The 26,084-nt window shown below is 35.6% G+C and overlaps 1 protein-coding gene across 2 annotated transcripts; it reads right to left on the reverse strand.

The window, feature by feature from the left end:
• Nucleotides 1-3,412: 3,412 nt before the first annotated feature.
• Nucleotides 3,413-18,328, reverse strand: CLEC2D (C-type lectin domain family 2 member D). Of its 2 annotated transcripts, none has more exons than XM_077871115.1 (6): nucleotides 18,144-18,328; nucleotides 16,186-16,305; nucleotides 10,912-11,099; nucleotides 7,862-7,965; nucleotides 6,151-6,296; nucleotides 3,413-3,681 (listed from the first exon to the last, which is right to left on the reverse strand). In XM_077871115.1, the coding sequence occupies exons 1-5, from the start codon at nucleotides 18,217-18,219 to the stop codon at nucleotides 6,158-6,160; spliced, it is 627 nt and encodes a 208-aa protein (XP_077727241.1). In that variant the 5' UTR covers nucleotides 18,220-18,328; the 3' UTR covers nucleotides 3,413-3,681; nucleotides 6,151-6,157. The 2 variants fall into 2 exon arrangements, with proteins under 2 accessions (XP_077727241.1, XP_077727242.1); XM_077871116.1 differs by having other exon boundaries at nucleotides 18,159-18,327.
• Between the last annotated feature and the right edge of the window lie 7,756 nt (nucleotides 18,329-26,084).

Below are 26,084 nucleotides of genomic sequence, written 5' to 3' on the forward strand. Positions count from 1 at the left end.
ATCCTAGGACAAAAATCACTTTTTTTATAAAGTGAATGTGAGGAGGTGCTCTGTCACAATGGGCACATAGGAAAATTAGATGGCCTTGGCCAGGTTTCAATATAAGATGATCTTCCTGAATTTTTTTTTTAAGTAAGTTCTTACCTGGGAATAGATCTTGATGCAAACAAAATAAAACAAAACACAACATAAAAAGACTGCTGAGAAAATGCAAGGGCATGAATAGATATTTCTCAGCCATAACCTGGATGATTTAATGTTCAATACAGAATCAGAAGCCCCATTTTTCTGTTGAAATGTGGAGTTTTTAAACACAAAATACATGATTATTAACAAGAGCTAACTCATTAAACTCATTTTAATCTCACTAAACAGGTTTATTTTGGTACTACCAAATTTTACCTTATCACAACCAAGAAATCAGATCACCATGAATTTTAACTATTTTAAATATTTGTTTTAATTTATAATATAATTAACATACAGTGCTATATTAATTTCAATGATTCAAAATTTCTATGCATTTCTTGATGCTCATCATGATAAGTGTGCTCTTAATCATTTTCATCTGTTTCTTCATCCTCCCACTTACCTCTCCTCTGACAACCACCAGCTTGTTCTCTGTAGTTCAGATTCTGTTTTTCATTTGTCTCTTTTCATTTGTTTTGTTTCTTAAATTCCACACATGAGTGAACCATATGGTATTTATCTTTCTCTGTCTTATCTCAGTTATGATCCTCTAGATCCATCCATGTTGTTTCAAATGGCAAGATTTTATTCTTTTTTGTGTCTATGTAATATTCCATCATACTTCTTTGTCCATTCATCTATCGATGGACAGTTGAGTTGCTTCCATATCTTAGCTATTGTAAATAATGCTGCAATAAACATCAAGGTGCTTATATCTTTTCTAATTAGTATTTTTTGTTTTCTTTGGGTAAAATAGTCAGTAGAATAATTACCAGACCATAAGATAATGCTATTTTTAATATTTAAGGAAACTCCATACTGTTTTCCACAATGGCTGCACCTGTTCATATTCCCATCAAGAGTGCACAGGGGATCCTTTACCTCCACATCTTGTGTAATTTATTTTAGCCATTCTGACACATATGAGGTTATATCTCATTGTGGTATTGATTTGCTTTTCCCTGATGATCTTTTCATCTTTTCATGTGTTTATTGGTCATCTGTATGTCTTCTTTGGAAAAGTGCCTGTTCATGTCTTCTGCCCATTTTAACTGGATTATGAGGTATGTTCCCTCTAAATCTAGTTTGTTGAGTGTTTCTAACATGAATGGATATTGTACTTTCTCAAGTAATTTTTCTGCATCCAGAAATGGTCATATGGTTCTTATTTTTTTCTCTTGTTGAGGTGATGTATCGCACTTGCTGATTTGTGAATATCGAATCATCCTTGGATCCCAGGAATAAATCCCACTTGATCATGGTGAATGATTTTTTAAAATGTATTGTTGAATTTGGTTTGATTATATTTAGTTAAGGATTTCGCATCTATATTCATCAGAGATATTGGCCTATAGTTCTCTTTCTTTTGTAGTCTTATAATCTGGCTTTGGTATCAGGGTAATGCTGGCCTCACAGAATGAACTTGGAAGCATTCTTTCCTCTATTTTTGGAATGGTTTGAGAAGTATTGGAATGGTTTGACAAGTAGGTATTAACTCTTCATTAAATGTTTGATAAAAGTCACCTGTGAAGCTGTTTGATCCTAGATTTTTGTTTGTTGAGAGTTTTTAAACTGCTGACTCAATTACTTTGCAGGTGATCTGTTCCAATTTTCTATTTCTTTTTGATTCAGTTTTGAGAGGTTATATGTTTCTAGGAATTTATGTATTTCTTCTAGGTTGTCCAATTTTTGGCATATTTTTGGCATATTTTGCTGCATCTCAAAGATTTTGGATCATTGTGTTTTCATTTTCGTTTGTCTCCACAAAATTTTTCCTTTCTTTTTTGATTTCATGGTTGATTCATTCATTGATTAGCAGCATGTTACTTAAACTCCATGTATTTGTATTCTTTCCAGATTTTTTCTAATAGTTGATTTCTTGCTTCATGGCATTATGGTTAGAAAAGATGCATGATTTTAATCTTTTTTAATTTGTTGAGATTTGTCCTATGACCTTGGATCCCAGGATCTGCCTTCTCCAGATTAGTCAAGTTTTCAGCTAATGTTTAAGTAAATTTTTAGCCACCCTTTTTGCTCTCTCTTCTCTTTCTGAGATGCCTATAATGCAAAATTACTGTGCATGGTGGTGTCACTGAGTTCCCTTAACCTATTCTCATTTTTTATTATTCTGTTTTCTTTTTCCTGTTTCATCTGATTTTTTTGAATTTCTCCTTTCCCAGTTCACTAATTTATCCTTCTGTTTCATCTAATCTACTATTTATCCCCTCAAATGAGTTTTTAATTTCAGTTATTGTGTTATCTCTAATTGGTAATTTTTATATTTTCTATCTCTTTTTTGAGGGTCTCACCCCAAAGGGTGGACCCCCCCCCACCCTTTTCTGAAGTCTAGTGAGTACCTTTATGACCATTTCTTTGAATTCTCTATCTGGCATATAGCTTATCTCCATTTTGCTTTGCTCTTTTGCTGTGATTTTGTCCTGTTCTTTCATATGCAACATATTCTTCTGTCTCCTCATTTTGTCCCACTTTTGTGTCTGTTTCTATGTGTTAAGAAAATCAGCTACATCTCCTGTTCTTGAAAATAATGGCCTTATGAAGAAGAGGTCTGGTAGTGCCCTGTAGTGCCATGTCCCCTGTGCACCAGAACTTGGTGCTTCAGGAGTGTCTCCTAAGTGTGTTGTGTATGTCCTACTATTGCGATTGAGATACGTTTGCTTTCAGTCCAGTTGTATTCAATGACTCTCCCTGCCTATTGTGGAGAGTTTGGTCTCTGTCATGTTAAGGGGCAAGACTGGGCCTGCCTTGAGCTTGAATTGGGTCAGACCAGATGCCTACCCTCAGCTCACTTGCCAGAACTGTGGTCACACTGAACTGCAGGGTGCTCTCCTTGCATTGTCTCCTGAGAGGTTTTCATTGGTGGGTGGAGCCGACAGTCAGACTAGATGCCTGCCTACAGTCTGCTGGGGTTGCAGTGACACCAAACTGCTGAACTCTCTCTTTGTGCTGTCCCTTGTAAGGTTTTTGTTGGTTTGTGGGAACAACAGTCAAATCAGATTTCTACCCCCAGCCCATTGTGGAGGCTGCAGTTGACCTGATATATGTGATTATCTTCCCCTCTACCAAAACAAGAGTCACTTTTTAGTGGTGCTTGCCCCTGTTGGACCTGCTTACATTATACCAAACTTGTTGCTCAGTTTTGGATGGACTCCTACCAAGTGGTGCTGGTCATATGCAATGGATACACAGAAAAGTCAGAGGTGGGTTTCTTTTTTTAAGGTTTTATTTATTTATTCATGAGAGACACAGAGAGAGAGAGAGAGGCAGAGACACAGGCAGAGGGAGAAGCAGGCTCCATGTAGGGAGCCCAATGCGGTACTCGATCCCGGGACTCCAGAATCATGCCATGAGCTGAAGGCAGATGCTCAAACACTGAGCCACCCAGGCATCCCTAGGAGTGGGTTTCAAAGTGTTAGCAAGATATGTTGCATGCCTGCTTGTGGGCAGAGACCTGGAGGTGGTTTGGAGGAACTCCTACAGAGAGAGAGAGAGAGACAGGTTGGATTGAGCAATCTATAGGAGACTACAAAGGCAAGGTGTGTTGTTAGCAAAGCTAGGTGGAGAGTGTTCCTGCTGGTTCCTGCAGGTGTTGGTGTATTCAGGCTGGGGAGTATGAGAGAGAAATGGTGCCAGCCACCTCCTTTGTTCTTGGAGAAATCTCCCAAAGATCCCTGCCCTTCCTGTCCTTGCTCAGAGACTAGTAAATACATCTCCTTCCAGAATACCCCAGGCAGCTCTCAAACTGCTGCTTCTATGCTGTATCTTGGTGAGTTTGTTTGTTATGCTGGCTCTTTAAGGACATACTCAGTTTCCCATTACCCTCAGACTTATCCAGAGCCAATTCCACTGATTTGTAGGTTCCCAGTGAATAAACTCCACTAATTGGGAAAACTCACAAAATTAAGCCACTCTAGTTTTCAAAGCCAAATATTGTGGCGATTTGTCTTCCCAGTACAGATTACACATACTGTAGTGCCTGGTATGGAATCTGCTCTTCTCCCTTCTCTGTACATACAGTGTCTTTCCCTCCCATAGTCAGTCTGGTTGGTTGGTTTGGTTCTTTTTTTGGGGGGGGGGCGGGCGGCTGTCAGAGAGGGTCAGTTTGGTTCTTGATGGCATCTCCACCCTTCCTGCTGTTCTCTGATATGACCTCTTCTCTACAATTAACTGTGAGAGCCTGTTCTACCAGTCTTTGAGTCATTTTCTGGGTTACTTACTGAAGTGGGTGTCATCTAAGACATATCATAGGACAAGGTGAACTTAGGATTCTCCTAATCTACCATATTCCCCTGAAGTTCTGATATTTTTCCTTATTTAAAAAATATATACATAACAAATACTATTTTATTTTATTTTATTTTGGGGTTTATTTTATTTTTACTTATTTTTTATTTATAGTTGACATACTATATAATATTAGCTTCAAGTGGTCAACATAGCGATGTTGAAATACAATATGTAATGAGCACTATGATAAATCTAGATACCATCTGTAAATATACAAAGTTGTCAAATAGGAACTATATCCCTATGCTATATATTGTATCCCCATGTCTTGCTAATAATTGGATGGAAGTTTGTATGCCTTTTAAATGACTTCACCCTATTTCACCCATCTCCCTATCCCTTCTCCTCTGGCAATAACCAGATTGCTCCCTGTATTCATGAGTTGGTTTCTGTTTTGTTTGTCCCTTTGTTTTGTTTTTTAGATGCCCCACATAATTGTAAAATTCCATAAAAACTTGAAATCATACTGTATTTGTCTTTCTCTGTCTGATTTATTTCACTTAGCATGATATTCTCCAGACCCATCTATATTGTTGTAAATTACAAAATTTTATTATTAGTTTTATTAGTTCACTAATATTGTATTCTTAATATGTATTAATATATTGTTGATAATTATTAATGTTTTATTTTATATGTGATATACGTCAGTCATAAAAAAGAATGAATCGTTCCATTTACAACAATATGGAAACATATACCACATCTTCATTATCCTTTCATCTATTGATGGACACGTAGGTTCCTTCTATGTTTGTTAAAAAGATCATCAATACAGTAGTATAAAAAAAGTGGAACCTTTTCCCAACTGTGATTTTTTTCTTCCCCAGAGTTTGGTATTTTTTTGGTATTTTGGTATTTTTTGGTATTTTTTTCATATTATAGTACAATTTTATAGTACAATTTTCTTCCCCAGAGGTTACCATTTCTGGTATTTCTTACACATTATAGTACAATTTTACATTCATCAGTTTTTTTAGTCTCTTAATACTAGTTTTGGGTATTAGAAATTCTGTTCTTCTAAACTTTTTGAAGGTGTAAAATATCACACTTCATGTATCAGCTTGATTTTATAGATACCTAGGAATAAACCTAACCAAAGATATAAAATATCTCTGCTCTGAAAACTATAGAACACTTATGAAAGAAATTGAGGAAGACACAAAGAAATGGAAAACCATTCCATGCTCATGGATGGGAAAAACAAATATGGCTAAAATGTCTATACTACCCAAGCAATCTACACATTTAATGCAATCCTTATCAAAAATGCCACCAGAATTTTTCATGGAAATAGAACAAGCAATCCAAAATTTGTATGGAACCACAAAAGACCCCAAATATCCAAAGCAATCTTAACCATGAACTTTTGAAATGGGCCATGCCGCCTGCCTTCAGCCCAAGGTGTGATCCTGGAGTCCGGGATTGAGCCCCAGAGTCAGGCAACCTGCATGGAGCTACTTCTTCCTCTGCCTCTCTCTCTCTCTCTTTCTCTCTTAGTGTTTCTTATGAATAAATAAATACAATCTTTTTTAAAAATTGAATTTTGTTTTAGAATATTATTCAACCATAAGAAAATGAAATCTTGCAATTTGCAATAAAGTGGGTCAAACTAGATTGTATAATATACATTTAGTGATACATCCCAATGACTACCTGAAGATCAGATAGAGTTTTGCCTCTTTATCTGGGCATATATGTCTGGTTTGGAACAAATCCACTTCCTCTCCGTGTAGCGCCTAGCGCTACTGGCACCTTTGTCATTCAAATAGGCACACTCTCCACCTCCTCTGATAGGAAAACTGCAATGAAAGAAGCAGAATCAATCAGTTTGCCACCAGTTATCTCTTCAAAAGCAGAGAGGATAAAGATAAAAATATAAAGAAATTAACATTAAATCAGCTTCTAAATATAAAATTCATTACAAAAAAAAATTCATTACACATACCATCTCTTTAAAATTTAAACTTACCCTCTGAGATATATATCATCTTTTATAAAAAAATAAAAATAAAAAACAACAGATTTTTCCAAGATTCTATAACAAGTAAAACTAGGATTCATAACTAAATTGATGAAAATACAGGACACATGCTATTCACACTTTCTTCACTTTGGGAAGGAGCACAGAAAAGAAATGTTTCTATGTTACAGGTAATTTTATTGTTGTTTGTTCTTGTTGTTGTTGTTGTTAGGCCCTGATTTTCTCCTGTACTATTTATCAGTATTTAAATGGCCTGACACAGACAGCTGGGTCAGAATTTAGACTCTAAGTTTTTTTCCTCTGTACTGTTTGAAATTGCTATAGTGTGACATGGTTTGCCTATGCTTAAAACATGTTAGCACGTAATAAATACACTTTTCCCCTCTATAGTGATGAACAATTTCCAACTGAATAGTTAACAATATACTTGCTCCTTTAAACATTTAGAGAATTAGATAATGTAAACATTACTATTTCAGTATTAGGATGAAGTAAAGGTTAATCCTAAATATTTACCAAGTATCCACAACGTGCGAGGCACTACACATACAACACTGTATAAATATAAGTTCTAATTCCTAAAACTTAGTGTCTGTCCAAGATAAAAAAAAAAAAAAAAAAGCTAGTAGGTAAGATCTAGTTTTCAAAACTACCACTGGCCCTTTGCAGCAAATAAAGTGATATTTCCAAAGCTGATTATTTTTCATAACCTCGTAAAGCAACATTTCAAAACCTCCTTGTGTCCTCGGATAAGAAAACATTTATTGAAATTGTCTAAATCCAAGTCTTTCAGCATTATCCAGAACTCTTCCAGTAATATAAAAATCTAATAGGTATATGAATGAGATTGAATTTGACAATGCCAAACTGTACTTGTCCTAGACATTATGATTATGATCTTACAAATAATAGATGCCATTACCATCACTCATCTCTATGAAAATGGTTGAGGATTGATGCAGTTATGGTTTAATATAGTAATTTAACTTGCATTTATAAAAGATTTAAAGTTTAAACAGTACAGTCATATACATCAAACTGGTTCTCATATCAACCCTGTGAGAGCAATTGAGCAAGTACAATTAATTTTGTTGTAGAGGTAAGCAACAGTCTTAAAGATAGTACGTAGTTTTTTCAAAGTGAAAGAGTTGGCAAATTACACAGATGAGGCTGGAGTCAAGTTTACCATTCTACTATGCCACATATGATAGATTTTATATTTGGTTGGAGGAGCTTGCAAAACCTCTGCAACTTACAACTTTTCACTTGATTCCATCATAACTAATCTTAAAAATGTTTAGAGCATATAAATGAAGAACTCATTTGGTTTCATGCAAAGCAAATACAAATACAAATACTGCTATCATATTTTTCAGAACTTACCAGTTGGTCCATTCAGTGCCATTTACCCATTTCCATGGTTGGCCTAAATCTCTGCTGAGCCCAATCCAGTGGTCATAGGGGCCTTTATACCTCAATAGGAAATTCTTTCAGAAAAAAAAAAAAAAAGATTACATGCATTAACCTGTCATTACCTGGCCTCTCCCAGAAGCAGTGTTGCTTCTCTACTATATTCTTAACTCTCATAGTTTTCTTCTTTTTAATTTTGTATTGTTTAATAACACATAGAGAATAGATGTACTATAGTAACATCACATGTAAATATTAAAACAGAGAAATTGTTGATAACTTGTTTACTTTCAATTCAGCATAATGCCACTTTACGCTCTATTCCACAACCTGTTTCTCTATTCTATGATCAGTGTCCACTAGTATTATTTCAAGTTTAACGTTGTTATAAATGCTGTTCTGACATTCTTGGCACTTGTCCTGGAATGAATTATTAGGACACAGTGAATGCTTATTGTCAATTTTACCAAATGACACCAAACTCTTTTACGATGTTATTGTAACAAATTATACTCACACCAGCACTAGAGACTAGTTTTCCATGCCACATTTCTTGGTCTACACTTAGAGCATCTTTTTCTGATGGCAAGTATTAATTTCAATATAATTAAATGTATGATTTTCCTTTATGATTAGTGGATTTAGTGACATTTTAGGGAAATTTTTACTCTTTTAAAGTCGTAAAGATGATATTGATTTTTGTTTTACCTTGAGGTATACAGTTGGGATATTGATTTTAGATACTTCTCTTTTTTTTTTTTTAAGATTTTATTTATTCATGAGAGACACAGAGACAGAGACAGAGAGAGGCAGAGACACAGACAGAGGGAGAAGCAGGCACCATGCAGGGAGCCCGATGTGGGACTCGATTCCAGGTCTCCAGGATAATGCCCTGGGCGGAAGGCGGCGCTAACCGCTGAGCCACCCAGGCTGCCCACTTCTCTTTTTTTCTTTGAGGTATGCATTTACAGCTATGAATTTCCCTCTTAGTATTGCTTCTACCACATATCATAAGTTTGGCATGTTATGTTTTTATTTTATTTGTCTCAAAGTATTTTCTATTTTCTTTTGTGATTTCTTTCCTTGTTCACTGGATGTTTAATAGTGAGTTAATTTCTACATATTTGTGAATTTCCATTTTTCCTTCTGTTGTGGATTTTTGGTTTCATTACATTGTGATTGTAAAAGGAACTTTATATGATTTCAATCTTTTCAAATATATTAACTTGCTTTGTGGCCTATCATATGTTTTATACAGAAAAATGTTCCATTTGCACTTGAGAAGAATATGTATTCTGTTGTTGGGAGGAGCATTCTGCATGTCTTTTAGGTTTAATTGGTTTATAGAATTGTTCACGATTTCTATTTCCTCATTGTTCTACTGTCTGATTGTTTTATCCATATTGAAAGTGGAATCATGAATCTATTCCCAAACAGGATACTGTCCATTGTCTTATCTTCAAGTTTGCTGATCCTTTCTTCTTCCTGTTCAAATAGGCTTTTGACTCCTCTAGTGAGTTTTTCATTTCAATTATTGTAGTTTTTAGCTCCAGAATTTCTATTTGGTTTCTTTTAATAGCTACCTCTTTATTGAAATTGATATTTATTGATATTCTACCTCTTTAATGATATATCATTTTCCTGATTTCTTTTACTTTTCCTGTCTATGGTTTTCTTTAGCTCATTGAATATATTTAAGACAGTAGATTTTACATCTTTGACTAATATTTCCAATATCTGGCTCCCTCAAGAATGTTCTCTGTCAGATATGTCTCCCTGTGAATGAGCTATGCCTTCCTATTTCTCTGTATGCTTTGTAAATTCTTTGCTCAGAACTGGACATTATGAATTTTTAACTATGCTAACTCTGGAAATATAATTCTTTTCTTCAGAGATTGTTGAATTTTGATTATTGAGATATGGAGCCAGCTGTTTGTAACTTTTCCAAATAATTTTGCAAATTTTTGTGTATTCCCTACCATGTGTCATCATTGAAAGTTTATTTTATTATTTCTGTGGTCATCCAGTTACCTGCCAAAGATCTTCTTATATGTCTGGCTCCCAAAAGGGGAAAAAAACAAGTATTGTTTATTTAAATCCTTTGGAAATCACTTCCGTTGGCAGGAGTTGAAGAAAAAATGGCAGCCCACCTCTGTATCTGTCCCTCAGTAATGAAAAGCAGCACTCAAAAATAACAACACATAACCACAATATTTGAGTAATAATTTCTTATTGGCCATCCTGGCTCCAGCAAGCTTTACCAGAAAAATGGCCAGAAGTCTTCATGGCTTCTAGCCATGATAAGGTGTAGAGAGTGGTGGCCACTGAGTGAGGAGGCTGAAATTCACTGAGATTAAGTGAAATTTACTAACCTTTTCATTAAGTTATCCCTTGGATGCTGCAAGACTCCAGAGTTCCAAATCAGTTACGTCAGAGAGTTTCTGCCAACTCAATTGATGTTTTGGTAGAGATTCCTGGAGCTTTCTACTCTGCCACCTTCTCTAAGATCATTCCTGCCTGGTTCATTTTGAAACAATGTTAATAACCTCATACAAATTGAAAATTACATTTCCCTCTCTAATTTTTAAATTCTATTTGCACAATTCTTGCTCATAAGTCAAAGAAAGCATGGGCCTGCTCTCTGGCCACCTTCCTGCTGTGAATGTTAAGGTAACTGTGGATAGCCCACTTCAGAATGTAGCATCTGCTGGATTTTCTCTCCTTATGTTAAAAATCAATGTCTAGGCAGGCATCTAAACCTGTATTTTAGACATTCTCACAAAGAATTACATACTACACTGGAGGGGGCATTTTTTTTATTCTAGATAGAACTATTTTTTTTTTATGATAGTCACAGAGAGAGAGAGAGAGGCAGAGACACAGGCAGAGGGAGAAACAGGGTCCATGCACCGGGAGCCCGACGTGGGATTCGATCCCGGGTGTCCAGGATCACGCCCTGGGCCAAAGGCAGGTGCCAAACCGCTGCGCCACCCAGGGATCCCTAGACAGAACTATTTTCTTACCAGTTCCAGGAGGGTTTCAATCTGAACAAGATCAGCACCATATGAGTCACAAAACCTCTGGCTAAATGTCCAATTTTTGACGTCATCAGAAAAATAGAAACACTTTCTTTGGAAACCAATCCAGCTTTCTGGGCATGCAGCTTCAAAACACTCTGATGATGATATCTTATGCAATTTTCTTCTAGGTACTAAAAATAAAAACAACTTGCTTATATGTTTTTCTATATATATTACCAAGTGCTTTCTAATACACTTTTCAATAGTCATGTGAAATACTAAATGTATTATCCTTATTTTTCAAATTAGGAATAGAATCCTGAAAGTCACTGCATATATTACACAGCAAATGTCAAAGCTGAGAGTCAACTAATGCCTTAGTGGATGAATTGAAAAAAGAATTCATAATACCTTAAACTCTGGACTATATACCTGTCTAACTTGGATTTCAACAATGTTTGAAAACTTTTCTTAAAATATTAGGTACCTCGATAGCAAGATTTTATCAGCCTCAGAGAAGAGATAGTTCAAGAGCTCTAGATACTTTCCTAAATAAAATGAGGGGCAGGGTATAGATATCTTTCTGGAATAAAGTTTCTTAAGATGAAATAGTCAGATCCATGTCTAAATAGTCCCAAGAGGACAAAAGACATAATTTTACCCTGAGTTTCCTTCTACTAAGGAACTTCCTTCTACTAAGGAAATTTTGTGAGGTCTTTTATATTTTGAAGCTGACAAGGATGCCCACTTTCACCACTTCTGTACAATATAGTATTGGAAATTTTAGCCAGAACAATTCAGCAAAAAATATATGGATATAAATATAGATACATATATATAAAAGACACCTAGATTGGAAAGGGAGAAGTAAAATTATCTCCATTCACTAACGACATGATCCTATATGTAGAAATCCCTAAAAATTCCACCAAAAACATGTTAAAACTAGTAAACAAATTTAGCAAATTGCAGGATACAAAATCAAACCAGAAACATCAGTTCTATTTGTATATATCAGTGATGAACAATGCAAAAGGAAATTAAGAAAACAATTCCATTATTACAGCATCAAAAGGATAAAATAACTAGGAAAAAACCTCACAAAGGAAACTAAATACTTGTACACTGAAAACTATAAAACAATACTAAAGGAAATTTAAAAAGATACAAATAAGTGGAAAGACATCTAATGGTCATGTATTAGACTTATCATTGTTAAAATGGCAAAACTTCCCAGAGAGATCTACAGATTGGGTGCCATCCCTATCAAAAGTCCAGTTTGAAAAAAAAAAAAAAAAAAGTCCAGTTTGTGTTTCCCTGATGGCAAGTGATGCGGAGCATTTTCTCATGTGCTTGTTGGCCATGTGTATGCCTTCTTTGATAAAATTTCTGTTCATGTCTTCTGCCCATTTCATAACTGGATTGTTTGTTTCTTGAGTGTTGAGTTTAATAAGTTCTTTATAGATCTTGGATACTAACCCTTTATCTGATATGTCATTTGCAAATATCTTCTCCCATTCTGTAGGTTGTTGTTTAGTTTGATTAACTGTTTCTTCTGCTGTACAGAAGTTTTTTTATCTTGATGAAGTCCCAATAGTTCATTTTTTCTTTTGTTTCCCTTGCCTTCATAGATGTATCTTTCAAAAAGTTGCTGTGGCCGAGTTCAAAAAGTGTGTGGCCTGTGTTCTGCTCTAGGATTTTGATGGATTAGGGTGGAAATGTGAACTGGTATAGCCACTCTGGAAAACTGTGTGGAGGTTCCTCAAAGGGTTAAAAATAGAGCTACCTTACGACCCAGCAATTGCACTGCTGGGGATTTACCCCAAAGATACAGATGCAGGGAAATGCCAAGACATCTGCACCCTGATGTTTATAGCAGCAATGTCCACAATAGCCAAACTGTGGAAGGAGCCTCAGTGTCCATCGAAAGATGAATGGATAAAGAAGATGTGGTCTATGTATACAATGGAATATTAGCCATTAGAAACGATGAATACCCACCATTTGCTTCAATGTGGGTGGAACTGGAGGGTATTATGCTGAGTGAAGTAAGTCAGTGGGAGAAGGACAAACATTATGTGGTTTCACTCATACGGGGAATATAAAACATATGAAAGGGATTATAGGAGAAAGGAGAGAAAATGAGTGGGAAAAATCAGAGAGGGTGACAGAACATGAGAGACTCCTAACTCTGGGAAATGAATAAGTGTTAGTGGAAGGGGTGGTGGGCGGGAAGATGGAGTGACTGGATTACGGGCACTGAGGGGGGCACTAGATGGGATGAGCACTGGGTATTATACTATATGTTGGCAAATCAAACTCTAATAAAAAATATACAAAAAAACCAAAAACAAAAACCTTGTTCTTCTAGGCAGGTAAAGAAAAAAAAGTCCAATAGTAATGTTTGCAAAAATAGAAAATTTTATTATAAGATTTATATGGAATCATATGGGACTCTGAATATCCAAAATAATCTTGAAAAAGACAGAAAAAACGGAAGAATCTACACTTTCTGACATTAAAACTTACTAAAAAGTACAATTACCAAAAAAGTATGATATTGGCATAAAGACAGATATACAGACCAATGAAAGAGAATCCAGAAATAAACCCTTGTGGTCAAATGGTTTTTGACAAGGATACCAAGACCTTTCAATCGGAAAAGGACAGTGTTTTCAACAAACTGTTAGTAAACTTGGATATTCATATTCAAAAGAATAAAGTTGGATCCTTACCATTAACCACATATAAAAACTTATTTAAAATGGATCAAAGACCTAAATTTAAGATCTAGAACTATAAAACTCTTAGAAGAAAACATACCAGAAAATCTACATTACATTGGGTTTGGCAATTATTTCTTGGATATGACAACCAAAACATAGGCAACAAAGAACCAATAGATAAACTAGATTATATTAAATAAAAAAAATTCTCTGCCTCAAAAGATATCCATCAAGAGCATGAAAAGGCAACCCATGGAATGAGAGAAAATATTTTAAAATCATATATAATAAGGAATTAATATTCAGAATACATAAAGAATTCTTACCACTAAGCAACAAAAAACAACCCAATTTTTAAATATGGGCAAAGGATTTGAATAGTCATTTCTCCACGGAAGATATACAAATGGCTAAATCCTACATCAAAAAAATACTCAAGCTCCCTAATCAATTATTAGGGAAATGCAAACTCAAACCATAAGGAGACAAAATTTCACTCCCACTAGGATGGCAATTACAAAAAGAAGGAAGGAAAATAAAGTTGGTGAAGATGTGGAAAAACTGGAACCACTGTGTGTTGCAGATGGAAATGTAAAATGGTACAACCACTGTGAAAACAGTTTGATATTTTCTCAAAAAGTTGAACATGGAATTACCATATGACCGAGCAATTCAACTTCTACATATAGACCCAAAAGAACTGAAACCAGACTTAGATATTGTACACCAATATTCATAGCAGCATTATTCACAATATTGCCAAAAGGTGAAACAACATAAATGTTCATCAACAAATGAATGGATAAATAATACATCATTTGTACTTGCACTGGGATATTTTTTGGCCTTGAAAAGCCATAAAAATCTAATATACCTAAAAAATGGAGGAGTTTTTAGAACATTATGGTAAGTGAAATAAGCCAAACATACAAAGTGAAACATCGTATGATTCCACTCTGAGGGGTATCTGGAAAAGGTGACTTCATAAATATATAAATTAGAATGATGGTTACCAGGGCTAAGGCAAGGGGGCAATAGGTACATACTACTGTTTATCTGGTACAGAGTATCTGCTGGGATGATGAAAAAGTTCTAGAACTGAATAGTGGTTGTGGTTAGATAATACTTTAAATGTATTTAATGCCACTGAATTGCACACTTAAAAATAGTTAAAGTGGTAACTTTTTTGTTATGTATATTTTACCACAATTCAAAATATAAAAGAAAAATAAACACTCCCACAAAGCCTAAAACATTGAAGGAATATCTGAAAGGATATAGTCTGTATTGCAAGATTATGTGAAGATTTTAAATTTCTGTTTTCTTCTTATTCCATAATAATTTAATGGAACCTGAGCAAATCACATTTCCCAGATTCCTTTTCATTTCTTTTTTTTTTTTCTTTTCATTTCTGTGTGGCTTTCTTACTAAGTTTTCACAAATGAAACTTGAATGAACGGGTTGTATGCCACTTTCTGTCCTAGACCTTAAAAGTCCTATGTCCCTCCTCAATGCACCCTTTTCCTTCCTTTTGGGAAATCCTGGCTTGATAGTGACATCTTACAGAAGTCAATGGCATTGTAGAGAATAATGGAAAATAGCAGTCCCACAGTCCTGTTCACAAGTGACAGGATTACTGAAAGGTCAAAGAAGTTTATTTTATAACCACCATGTTTTTGTGTTCCTCGCTTCTTTAAAATATCATCTCAGCTTATATCCTCATTAATACATTGCTTAAAAATTACTGAATTCTTGGCCAATATCTAAGCATAAACACAATGTCATAAATCATACACAATCAGCTTCTACAGCTCTATTTTGATATGTCCTCCATTAATATCTACATACATTACCTTTGAGTAATTTTAATTGAAAATGTAATTTCAATTATATTACACTCCTAAAACTAATATAACGTCATATGTCAATTTTAACCCATATATCCTTAATCTAAAGAAAAAAATTTAAAAGAAAATGTAATTTGAGAATAAATTGTGTATATATATAAATATACAAAATATATAAATGTTTATAAATAAAATATATATGAATATATAATACACTATATGTATATATATACATATATATAGTAAAAATACATAATAAAAGCCCTAGCAATAACATAAATTAAAGCACAATATAATTGGCAGCTAGGTTCTACCTTCTGCAGACCCTGGTCATTCTATTAAGCTTGCAATAATATGACTTCTATATTACACAATTAAAATCTTAGAACCCGGGGATCCCTGGGTGGCTCAGCCCAGGGCGTGGTCCTGGAGTCCCAGGATCGAATCCTACATCGGGTTCCCTGCATGTGGAGCTGCTTCTCCCTCTGCCTGGGTCTCTGCCTCTCTCTCTCATGCTCTGTGTCTCTCATGAATAAATAAATAAAATCTTAAAAAAAATTCTTAGAACCCACTTATAAGTTTATTAGAATTTAACTCAATTGGTGAAATAAAAAAATCATTAGGAACAGGAAAATTATCAGTAAATTCTCTCTTCGTTTGGAAAGTGGACTTCTCTAGATGAAGAAAGATTACAATTCACTTACCTAACAAACCTATTATAAGTCCAAGCACTGTAACTATCAGAAATATGAGTATGAGTATGAGTATAACCAAGATTCGATTCTGGTTAATGTTAATAGAATGCTTTTTTGAAGACAGGTAATCTGGAAAAAAAAATATTGAAAACATGTTTTTAGTTTTGTTTACATTAAATACAGAACAGACTTCAGACTACTAGAAGCATTAACTATCAAAATGTTACTTCCACTTCATTCCTTTTCACTAGAGGGGACAATTGGCTTGTTATTTTGTGAATTTACAATTTTGTTTCTGGAGTTTGTTTAATTGTTTACAGAAGTTAAAATTGATATTAAGACAGAACTCATGAACAGTTTTGCTCCTGAAACCTAACTGCAAATCTCATTAACTTCCAGATCCAGCTACCAATTTAATAGAAATACAAGAGAGAAAATCATGTCAATTAAAAAGGAATAAAATGAACAAATTTCAGACTGTTGGAAATTCTACATAATAAATTATTTTGAATCTTAAAGAAAGGAGCGAAAAACAAATTTTAAAAAGCAATCATGAAGGAATCTTTTGATTAAAAGGGACTTACAAAGCTTTTTTTTTAAATCAAAGTAAAGGGCAGCCCGGGTGGCTCAGCGGTTTAGCGCGGTCTTCGGCCCAGAGCCTGGTCCTGGAGACCCAGGATGGAGTCCCACTTCGGGCTCCCTGCGTGGAGCCTGCTTCTCCCTCTGCTTGTGTCTCTGCCTCTCTCTCTCTCTCTCTCTCTGTCTCTCATGAATAAATAAATTAAAATCTTTAAAAAATAAATAAATAAAATCAAAATCAAGTGAGAAAATGATTCTCATAAAAGTCAGTTTAGTGTGATTCAAGGGAATACCTGGAGGGCTTCTGAGCTGGATAGCAAGCGTTCTCCCCTGACAAAGATAGTATTTAACAAGGATGCTCACCTTAGAATAATTCATTAAGCTGTATATTTGTTTTGTAAAATTTTCTACATTTGTGTTGTATCTCAAACCATCCTACTTATCTAAAACCTCTTGTAAATTTTACCATTGGAACTGTCTTCTGACTCCATCTCTTGGCTACCACACACACTTTTAGCTACTTCATCTAGAGGTGTTCTTGGCTAAACAGGCATATTTTTCTCCAACATTCTATCCACACTAGAAAGCTTTTCATTAATGTTTCCCAGATTGACCAATGGTTGACACATACACGGAAAAGATGTGAACCAACAAGTGAGATGACTTTGGAATCAAAGCCTACAGAATTCTTAAACCTAGCCAGAATAATTGCCTGGTAAAAACATAATTGTACTTCAAAAATTTATATAAAGTCAAAAGTCTCACAACAAAATATTTCTTTAAAATCTCCAGAGTACAGTCCAAATTATTAAATATATGAAAAATCATGAAAATTCAACTTCCATAGGAAAAGACAATCAAAAGAAGCCAATGCTGAGATGACACAGATGTTAGAATTAACTGACATATACTTTAAAGCAGCTGTTAGAAATACTCAAAATACCAAATGAATGAAGAAATAACTGAAGTCATTTAACACCCCTTAGTAAAATTAATTTTTATTCATATTTACTCATTTTAATTTCATAATTTAATTTTTAAATTAATATTTTAATTTTACTATTTATTAGCTTATTGATAAATCATTATAAATATATTAATAATAAAATATTAATGTGTTTGTGACATTTTTAAATTTTTATTCTCAATCATAAATTTACCCTGACCCCATTCTCTTACATCTTTCTCTAATAGTTCTCTCTCCTTACTTGTTACAAGTGCACTTAAGTATCTGCATATTTTTACGCATATTATAAATTAATTTATATCCTCTAGCATTCTCTTATCCTTGAAAACACTTTAAAAGACTTAGCCATTTTTCCTGTGCAGAAACCAGATAGCATCACCGCTATAACCTTACCACCTTAGTTCCCACATTCATTACATACAGTCCAGCTTCTTACTTGGGGTTGCCAGCAAGTCAACTGGTACAAAATTTGCCTCCACTCCAGTGCTGTCATGCATTCTGGGACCAGTTTTTACAAAAAAAAACCACTCAGCAGGCGGTTTGAGCTCCAGAGTGAGACAAAAGGTCACATTCTGGCTAGAATTTCCTCTGTAACTGAAGATTTTGTTTCGTTTGCAGGCGCTTAAGAAAGAGAAACTAGTTTGGTTAGGCAAATGATAGGATAAAATAATTTTTAAAAAAGTCATTATAGCTAGCTCAGCTTTGGTGTGAGATAGAGAATACTCGTGAATTATGCAAAGAAGGTGAGAAATTATTGTAAGAATGAGGCAGTTGGTCCTCGGAGGCAGTGAATTTTAGGCAAATAAAAGAACAGTAATCCTAATCTCAAATTAAAACCTATTCCCAAGAGCTCATCCTCCTTAAAAAAAAATTCCAGAATCTTTGCTGCTCTTCTAGTTACCCTGAAAACTCTCCAATTCTTGAAAAGAGGTTTCTCTTGTGGTGTTTTGTTTTGTTTTGTTTAAATCTTCCTCTTCTAGTTCTCAGCATAAACTTGGTATCTCTCAACTTGTATTACCATCTACAAAAGTAAATATAAATTTTCAGGTTTATCCTTTTTGCATTTTTCATGATTTTCTTGTCAAAGAGGATAGAAAATGAGCCTTGATAAATTTCACATTACCTTGGAATTCCTACACAAATGGAAGAACTAATAATACTTTTGCTATTATTATCACAGTGTGATAATATAAAACTACAGTTTGTTGTCACTTACCATGATATTTTTACTTTTATTTTATTTAGTCCTTGAGTAAGGAATAAATAATATGTCTAAATTCACAGTTACTGACAGACTCCATGATTAAAGGTTCTAACTTAGGAACTACTTTAAAGTAGCAGTTTTACTACTACTAGTCAGTAGTCAGTAAAGGTCAAATGTTGACTCCTGTGACATTGGTGAGTCAATCATACACTCAGAAAACCTATTTCTGAAACAGCTCCTTATTGTAAAAAAAAGAAACAGAAAAATTAGTTATGTTAGTCATGATGATGAATGAAACTGTGAGGCTGAAATGGCAGAGTGATCCAGTTAAAAAGAACTGTGTTCATCTATGCCTTCAGAGAAGAGAACATGAGGATAGTTGGGAGACTCCTGATATTTAAGATGCCTGGAACACAAACTGTGAAGGGTGAAATGTGAGAAAATAACTTTCTAATTAACACAAGGGATCTATGTTAAACTATGAATTTCATGACTTCTAAAAACTAAGATCCTGTCCACTTCCTTGTGAAGCACTATGTCTAAGAGCTGACACCATATTTTAAGTGTTTTTTTAAACACTTTTTAATTTAAATTCAATTTGCCAACATATAGTATAACACCCAGTGCTCATTTCATCAAGTGTCTTCCTTAGTGCCTGTACCCAGTTACCCCATGCCCCCACCCACATCCCCTTCCATTGCCCTTTGTTTCCCAGAGTTAGGAAGAGTCTCTCATGGTTTGTCTCCCTCTCTAATTTTTCCCAATAAGTTCCCCTCCTTTCCCTTATAACCCCTTTTACTATTTCTTATATTCCATGTATGAGTGAAACCATATGATCACTGTGCTTTTCTGACTGACTTATTTCACTCACCATATATACCCTCCAGTTCCAAACACATCAAAGCAAATGGTGGGTATTTGTCTTTTCTGATGCCTGAGTAATATTCCATTGTATATAGACCACGTCTTCTTCATCCATTCATCTGTCAAAGGACATCATGGCTCCTTTCACAGTTTGGATACTGGGAACATTGCTGCAATGCACATTGGGGTGCAGATGTCCTGGCATTTCAATACATCAGTGTCTTTGGGGTAAATCCCCAGTAGTGCAATTGCTGGGTCATAGGGTAGCTCTATTTGTAACTTCTTGAGAAACCTCCACACTGTTTTCCAGTGGCTGTATTGATTTGCATTCCCAACAACAGTGCAGGAGGGTTCCTCTTTCTCCACATCCTCTCCAACATTTGTTGTTTCCCATCTTGTTAATTTTCCCCATTCTCACTGGTGTGAAGTGGTATCTCATTGTGGTTTTCATTTGAATTTCCCTGATGGCCAGTGATGCGGAGCATTTTCTCATGTGCGTGTTGACCATGTCTATGTCTTCCTCTGTGAGATTTCTGTTCATGTCTTTTGCCCATTTCATGATTGGATTGTTTGTTTCTTGGGTGTTGAGTTTAATAAGTTCTTTATAGATCTTGGATACAGGCCCTTTATCTGATACATCATTTGCAAATATCTTCTCCCATTCTGTTGTCTTTTAGTTTTGTTAACTGTTTCTTCTGCTGTGCAGAAGCTTTTTTATCTGGATTAAGTCCAATAGTTCATTTTTCCCCCTTGCCTTCATAGATGTATCTTGCAAGAAATTGCTGTGGCCAAGTTCAAAAAAGGTGTTGCCTGTGTTCTCCTCTAGGATTTTGATGGATTCTTGTCTCACATTTAGATCTTTCAACCATTTTCAGTTTATCTTTTTTTTTTTTATCTTTGTTTATAGCATAAGAGAATGGTCTAGTTTCATTCTTCTTCACGTGGCTGTCCAATTTTCCCAACACCATTTATTGAAGAGACTGTCCTTTTTCCAGTGGAGAGTCTTTCCTGCTTTGTTGAAGATGAGTTGACCATACAGTTGAGGACCCATTTCTGGGTTCTGTAATCTGTTCCATTGATCCATGTGTCTGTTTTTGTGCCAGTACCACACTGTCTTGATGATCATAGCTTTGTAATACAGCTTGAAATCTGGCATTGTGATGCCCTCCGTGTTGATTTTCTTTCCATGGCATTTTGATAGGGATTGCATTAAATGTGTAAATTGCCCTGGGTAGCATAGACGTTTTAACAATATTTATTCTTCTAATCCATGAGCATGGAATGCTTTTCCATCTCTTTACATCTTCCTTGATTTCTTTCATAAGTGTTCTGTAGAGCTTAGGATATAGATCCTTTACCTCTTTGGTTAGGTTTATTCCTAGGTATCTTAGAGTTTTGGGTGCAATTGTAAATGGGATTGACTCCTTAATTTCTTTTTCTTCAGTCTCATTGTTAATGTCTAGAAATGCCACTGATTTCTGGGCATTGATTTTGTATCCTGCCACACTGCCGAATTGCTGTATGAGTTCTAGCAATCTTGGGGTGGAGGCTTTTGGGTTTTCTATGTACAGTATCATGTCCTCTGCGAAGAGGGGGAGTTTGACTTCTTTGCCAATTTTAATGTCTTTTATTTATTTTTGTTTACTGATTGCTGAGGCAAGAACTTCTAGTACTATGTTAAATAGCAGTGGTGAGAGTGGACATACCTGTCATGTTCCTGATCTTTTTTTTTTTGTAAATTTATTTTTATTTGTGTTCAATTTGCCAACATATAGAATAACACCCAGTGCTCATCCCGTCAAGTGCCCACCTCAGTGCCCATCACCCAGTCACCCCCACCCCCGGCCACCTCCCCTTCCACCACTCCTAGTTCATTTCCCAGAGTCGTGTTCCTGTTCTTAAGGGAAAGGCTCCCAGCTATTCCCCATTGAGAATGAGATTCACTGTGGGCGTTTCATAGATACCTTTTAAGATATTGAGGAATGCTCCCTCTAGCCCTGTATTTTGAAGAGTTTTAATCAGGAATGGTTGCTGTCTTTTGTCAAATGCTTTCTCTGCATCTATTGAGAGGATCACATGGTTCTTGTCTTTTCTCTCATTGATGTGATCAATCACATTGATTGTTTTACAAGTGTTGAACCACCCTTGCATACTGGGAAAAAAACCCACTTGGTCATGGTGAATAATCCTCTTAATGTACTGTTGGATCCTATTGACTAGTATCTTGTTGAGAATTTTTGAATCCGTGTTTATCAGGGATATTGGTCTATAATTCTCCTTTTTGGTACATCCCGTCAAGTGCTCACCTCAATGCCCGTCACCCATTTACCCCCACCCCCTGGCCACCTCCCCTTCCACCACCCCTAGTCCTAGTTCGTTTCCCAGAGTTAGGAGTCTTTATGTTCTGTCTCCTTTTCTGATATTTCCCACTTATTTTTTTTCCTTTCCCCTTTATTCCCTTTCACTATTTTTTATATTCCTCAAATGAATGAGACCATATAATGTTTGTCCTTTTCCGATTGACTTATTTTACTCAGTATAATACCCTCCAGTTCCATCCACATTGAAGCAAATGGTGGGTATTTGTCATTTCTAATGGCTGAGTAATATTCCATTGTATACATAGACCACATCTTCTTTATCCATTCATCTTTCGATGGACACCGAGGCTCCTTCCACAGTTTGGCTATTGTGGACATTGCTGCTAGAAACATCGGGGTGCAGGTGTCCCGGCGTTTCACTGCATCTGTATCTTTGGGGTAAATACCCAGCAGTGCAATTGCTGGGTCGTAGGGCAGATCTATTTTTAACTCTTTGAGGAACCTCCACACAGTTTTCCAGAGTGGCTGCACCAGTTCACATTCCCACCAACAGTGCAAGAGGGTTCCCCTTTCTCCACATCCTCTCCAACATTTGTGGTTTCCTGCCTTGTTAATTTTCCCCATTCTCACTGGTGTGAGGTGGTATCTCATTGTGGTTTTGATTTGTATTTCCCTGATGGCAAGTGTTGTGGAGCATTTTCTCATGTGCGTGTTGGCCATGTCTATGTCTTCCTCTGTGAGATTTCTGTTCAGGTCTTTTGCCCATTTCATGATTGGATTGTTTGTGTCTTTGCTGTTGAGTTTAATAAGTTCTTTATAGATCTTGGATACTTAGCCCTTTATCTGATATGTCATTTGCAAATATCTTCTCCCATTCTGTAGGTTGTCTTTTAGTTTTGTTGACTGTATCCTTTGCTGTGCAAAAGCTTCTTATCTTGATGAAGTCCCAATAGTTCATTTTTGCTTTTTTTCTTTTGCCTTCGTGGATGTATCTTGCAAGAAGTTACTGTGGCCGAGTTCAAAAAGGGTGTTGCCTGTGTTCTCCTCTAGGATTTTGATGGAATCTTGTCTCACATTTAGATCTTTATCCATTTTGAGTTTATCTTTGTGTATGGTGCAAGAGAGTGGTCTAGTTTCATTCTTCTGCATGTGGATGTCCAATTTTCCCAGCACCATTTATTGAAGAGACTGTCTTTCTTCCAGTGGATAGTCTTTCCTCCTTCATCGAATATTAGTTGACCATAAAGTTGAGGGTCTGCTTCTGGATTCTCTATTCTGTTCCATTGATCTATGTGTCTGTTTTTGTGCCAGTACCACACTGTCTTGATGATCACAGCTTTGTAGTACAACCTGAAATCTGGCATTGTGATGCCCCCAGCTATGGTTTTCTTTTTTAAAATTCCCCTGGCTATTTGGCATCTTTTCTGATTCCACACAAATCTTAAAATAATTTTTTCCAACTCTCTGAAGAAAGTCCATGGTATTTTGATAGGGATTGCATTAAATGTGTAAATTGCCCTGGGTAACATTGACATTTTCACATATTAATTCTTCCAATCCATGAGCATGGAATATTTTGTTGATATGTTCTACAGTTCTTCTGGTCTCTATGTCATGGAGTTCTGCTCTAATCTTCATTGTCTCTCTTTTTCTGCTTGGTGTAGACTTTCTTTGCTATGTTTCTCCAATTCCTTTACGTGTGAGGTTAGCTTGTGTATTTGAGTTTATTCAGTTTTTTGAGGGAGGATTGTATTAAGATCTATTTCCCTCTTAGGACTGCTCCTGCTGTATCTCAAAGATTTTGAACAGTTGTATTTTCACTTTAATTACTTTCCATGAATCTTTTTAATTCTTCTCTAATTACTTGGTTGACCCATTCATCTTTTAGTAGAATGTTCTTTAACCTTCATGTGTTTGATTTTCCTCCAAATTTCTTCTTGTGATTCAGTTCTAGTTTCAAAGCATTGTGGTCTGAAAATATGCAGCGACAATCCTGTCTTCTGAGACTGATTTGTGACCCAGTATGTGGTGTATTCTGGAGAAAATTCCATGTGGACTTGGGAATAATGTGTATTCTGTTGCATTCAGATGGAATGTTCTGTATACATCTGTGAAATCTATTTGGTCCTATATCATTCAAGGCCCTTGTTTCTTTGGTGCTGTTCTGTTTAGAAGAGGTGTCATTGGCTGAGAGTGCTGTGTTCAAGTCTCCTAGTGTTAGTGTATTATTATCTAAGTATCTCTTCACTTTGGTTAATAATTGATATACTTGGCAGATCCCACATTAGCGGCATAGACCCTCTAAGTGTGATATAGTGTTCCTCTTCATCTCTTACTATAGTCTTTGGGATAAATCTGATGTATCTGATATGAGGATTGCTACACTCAGCTTTCTTTTGAACCCTTTGAATGGTAAATGGTTCTCCACGCCTTCATTTTCAGGTTGGAAGTGTCCTTAGGTCTAAAATGAGTCTCTTGTAGACAGCAAATAGATGGGTCTTGTTTTTTTTCCAGTCTGATACCCTGTGTATTTTGATGGGATCATTTAGCTCATTCACATTCAGAGTAACTATTGAAAGATATGAATTTAGTGTCATCGTATGACATGTACTGTCTCAGTTTTTGTGGATTGTTTCTTTGGCTTCCTCTTTCTTTTATAGGGTCCACCTTAATACTTCTTGCAGAGCTGGTTTGGTGGTCACATATCCTTTCAGTTTCTGCCTGTCTTGGAAGCTCTTTATCTCTCCTTCTATTCTGAATGAAAGCCTTGCTGGATAGAGTATTCTTAGCTTCATGTTCTTCTCATTTAGGACGCTGAATATATCCTGCCTGCCCTTTCCAACCTCCCAGGTCTCTGTGGAGAGGTCTGCTGTTAATCTGATACTTCTCCCCATAGAAGTTAAGAATCTCTTCTCTTGAGCTGCTTCAAGAATGTTTCTCTTTATCTTTGAAATTTGAAAGTTTCACTATTAAATGTCGAGGTGTTGAACAGTTTTTATTGATTTTGGAGGGTCTTCTCTATCTTTTGGATCCGAATGCCTGTTTCCTTCCCCTGATTAGGGACGTTCTCAGCTATGATTTGTTCAAATATACTTTGTGATCTTCTTTCTCCTAGCTTCTTCTGGAATCCCAATTAGATGTATATTCTTCCTTCTCAAGCTATAATTTATTTCCCCAAGCTTTTCCTCATGGGCTCTTGTTTTTCTCCTTTTCCCTCAGCTTCTTTCCTTACCATCAACTTGTCTTCTATGTCATCACTCTTTCTTCCACCTAATTAACTCTAGCAGTTAGAGCATCCAGTTTGGATTGCATCTCAGTTAAAGTATTTTTTATTTCAGCCTGATTAGATCTCAATTCTGCAGTAATGAAGACTCTAGAGTCCTTTATGCTTTTTCCCAGAGCCACCAGCACCTTCATAATTGTACTTCTGAATTGAATTTCTGACATATATTTAAATCCATGTTTATAACTCTGTGGCAGAGATTACTGCTTCTGGTTCTTTCTTTCATAATGAATTATTCCTTTTAGTCATCTTTTTCCAGTGTAGAGTGGCTGTATGAGTGAGCTGAGGTAAAAATATCAACCACAACCTAAGTAAAATATACCCTAGATGATTCCAAAGATGTCAGAGACTAGAAAATAAAAAAAAAGAACAGAACAAAATAAAACAAAAGGACCACTAAAGTGAAAAACAAATTTTAAAACAAGATAGTAAAAAATTAAAAAAAAACATAAACAAAGAAGAAAACAAAAAGAAAAATAAAAAAAGCAGGGGGAGGATGGTGATGGTGAGGAAGTGGTGGTGGAGAGGGATTATAGTCTCCCTGAAGGGATCTAGAGGGTGCTCCTCCTGGCTCTGAGTGTACTTTGTTCTGCATGTTAGAATATGTTCCATCTCAAATTTATATAAGCCAGCCATACTTATATAAAGACCCAACATCAACCATAAAAACAGAACCAAGATAAAAGAGCA

The sequence above is a fragment of the Canis aureus genome, chromosome 25, assembly GCF_053574225.1.
Source record: "Canis aureus isolate CA01 chromosome 25, VMU_Caureus_v.1.0, whole genome shotgun sequence".
Classification (NCBI taxonomy): Eukaryota; Metazoa; Chordata; class Mammalia; order Carnivora; family Canidae; genus Canis; species Canis aureus.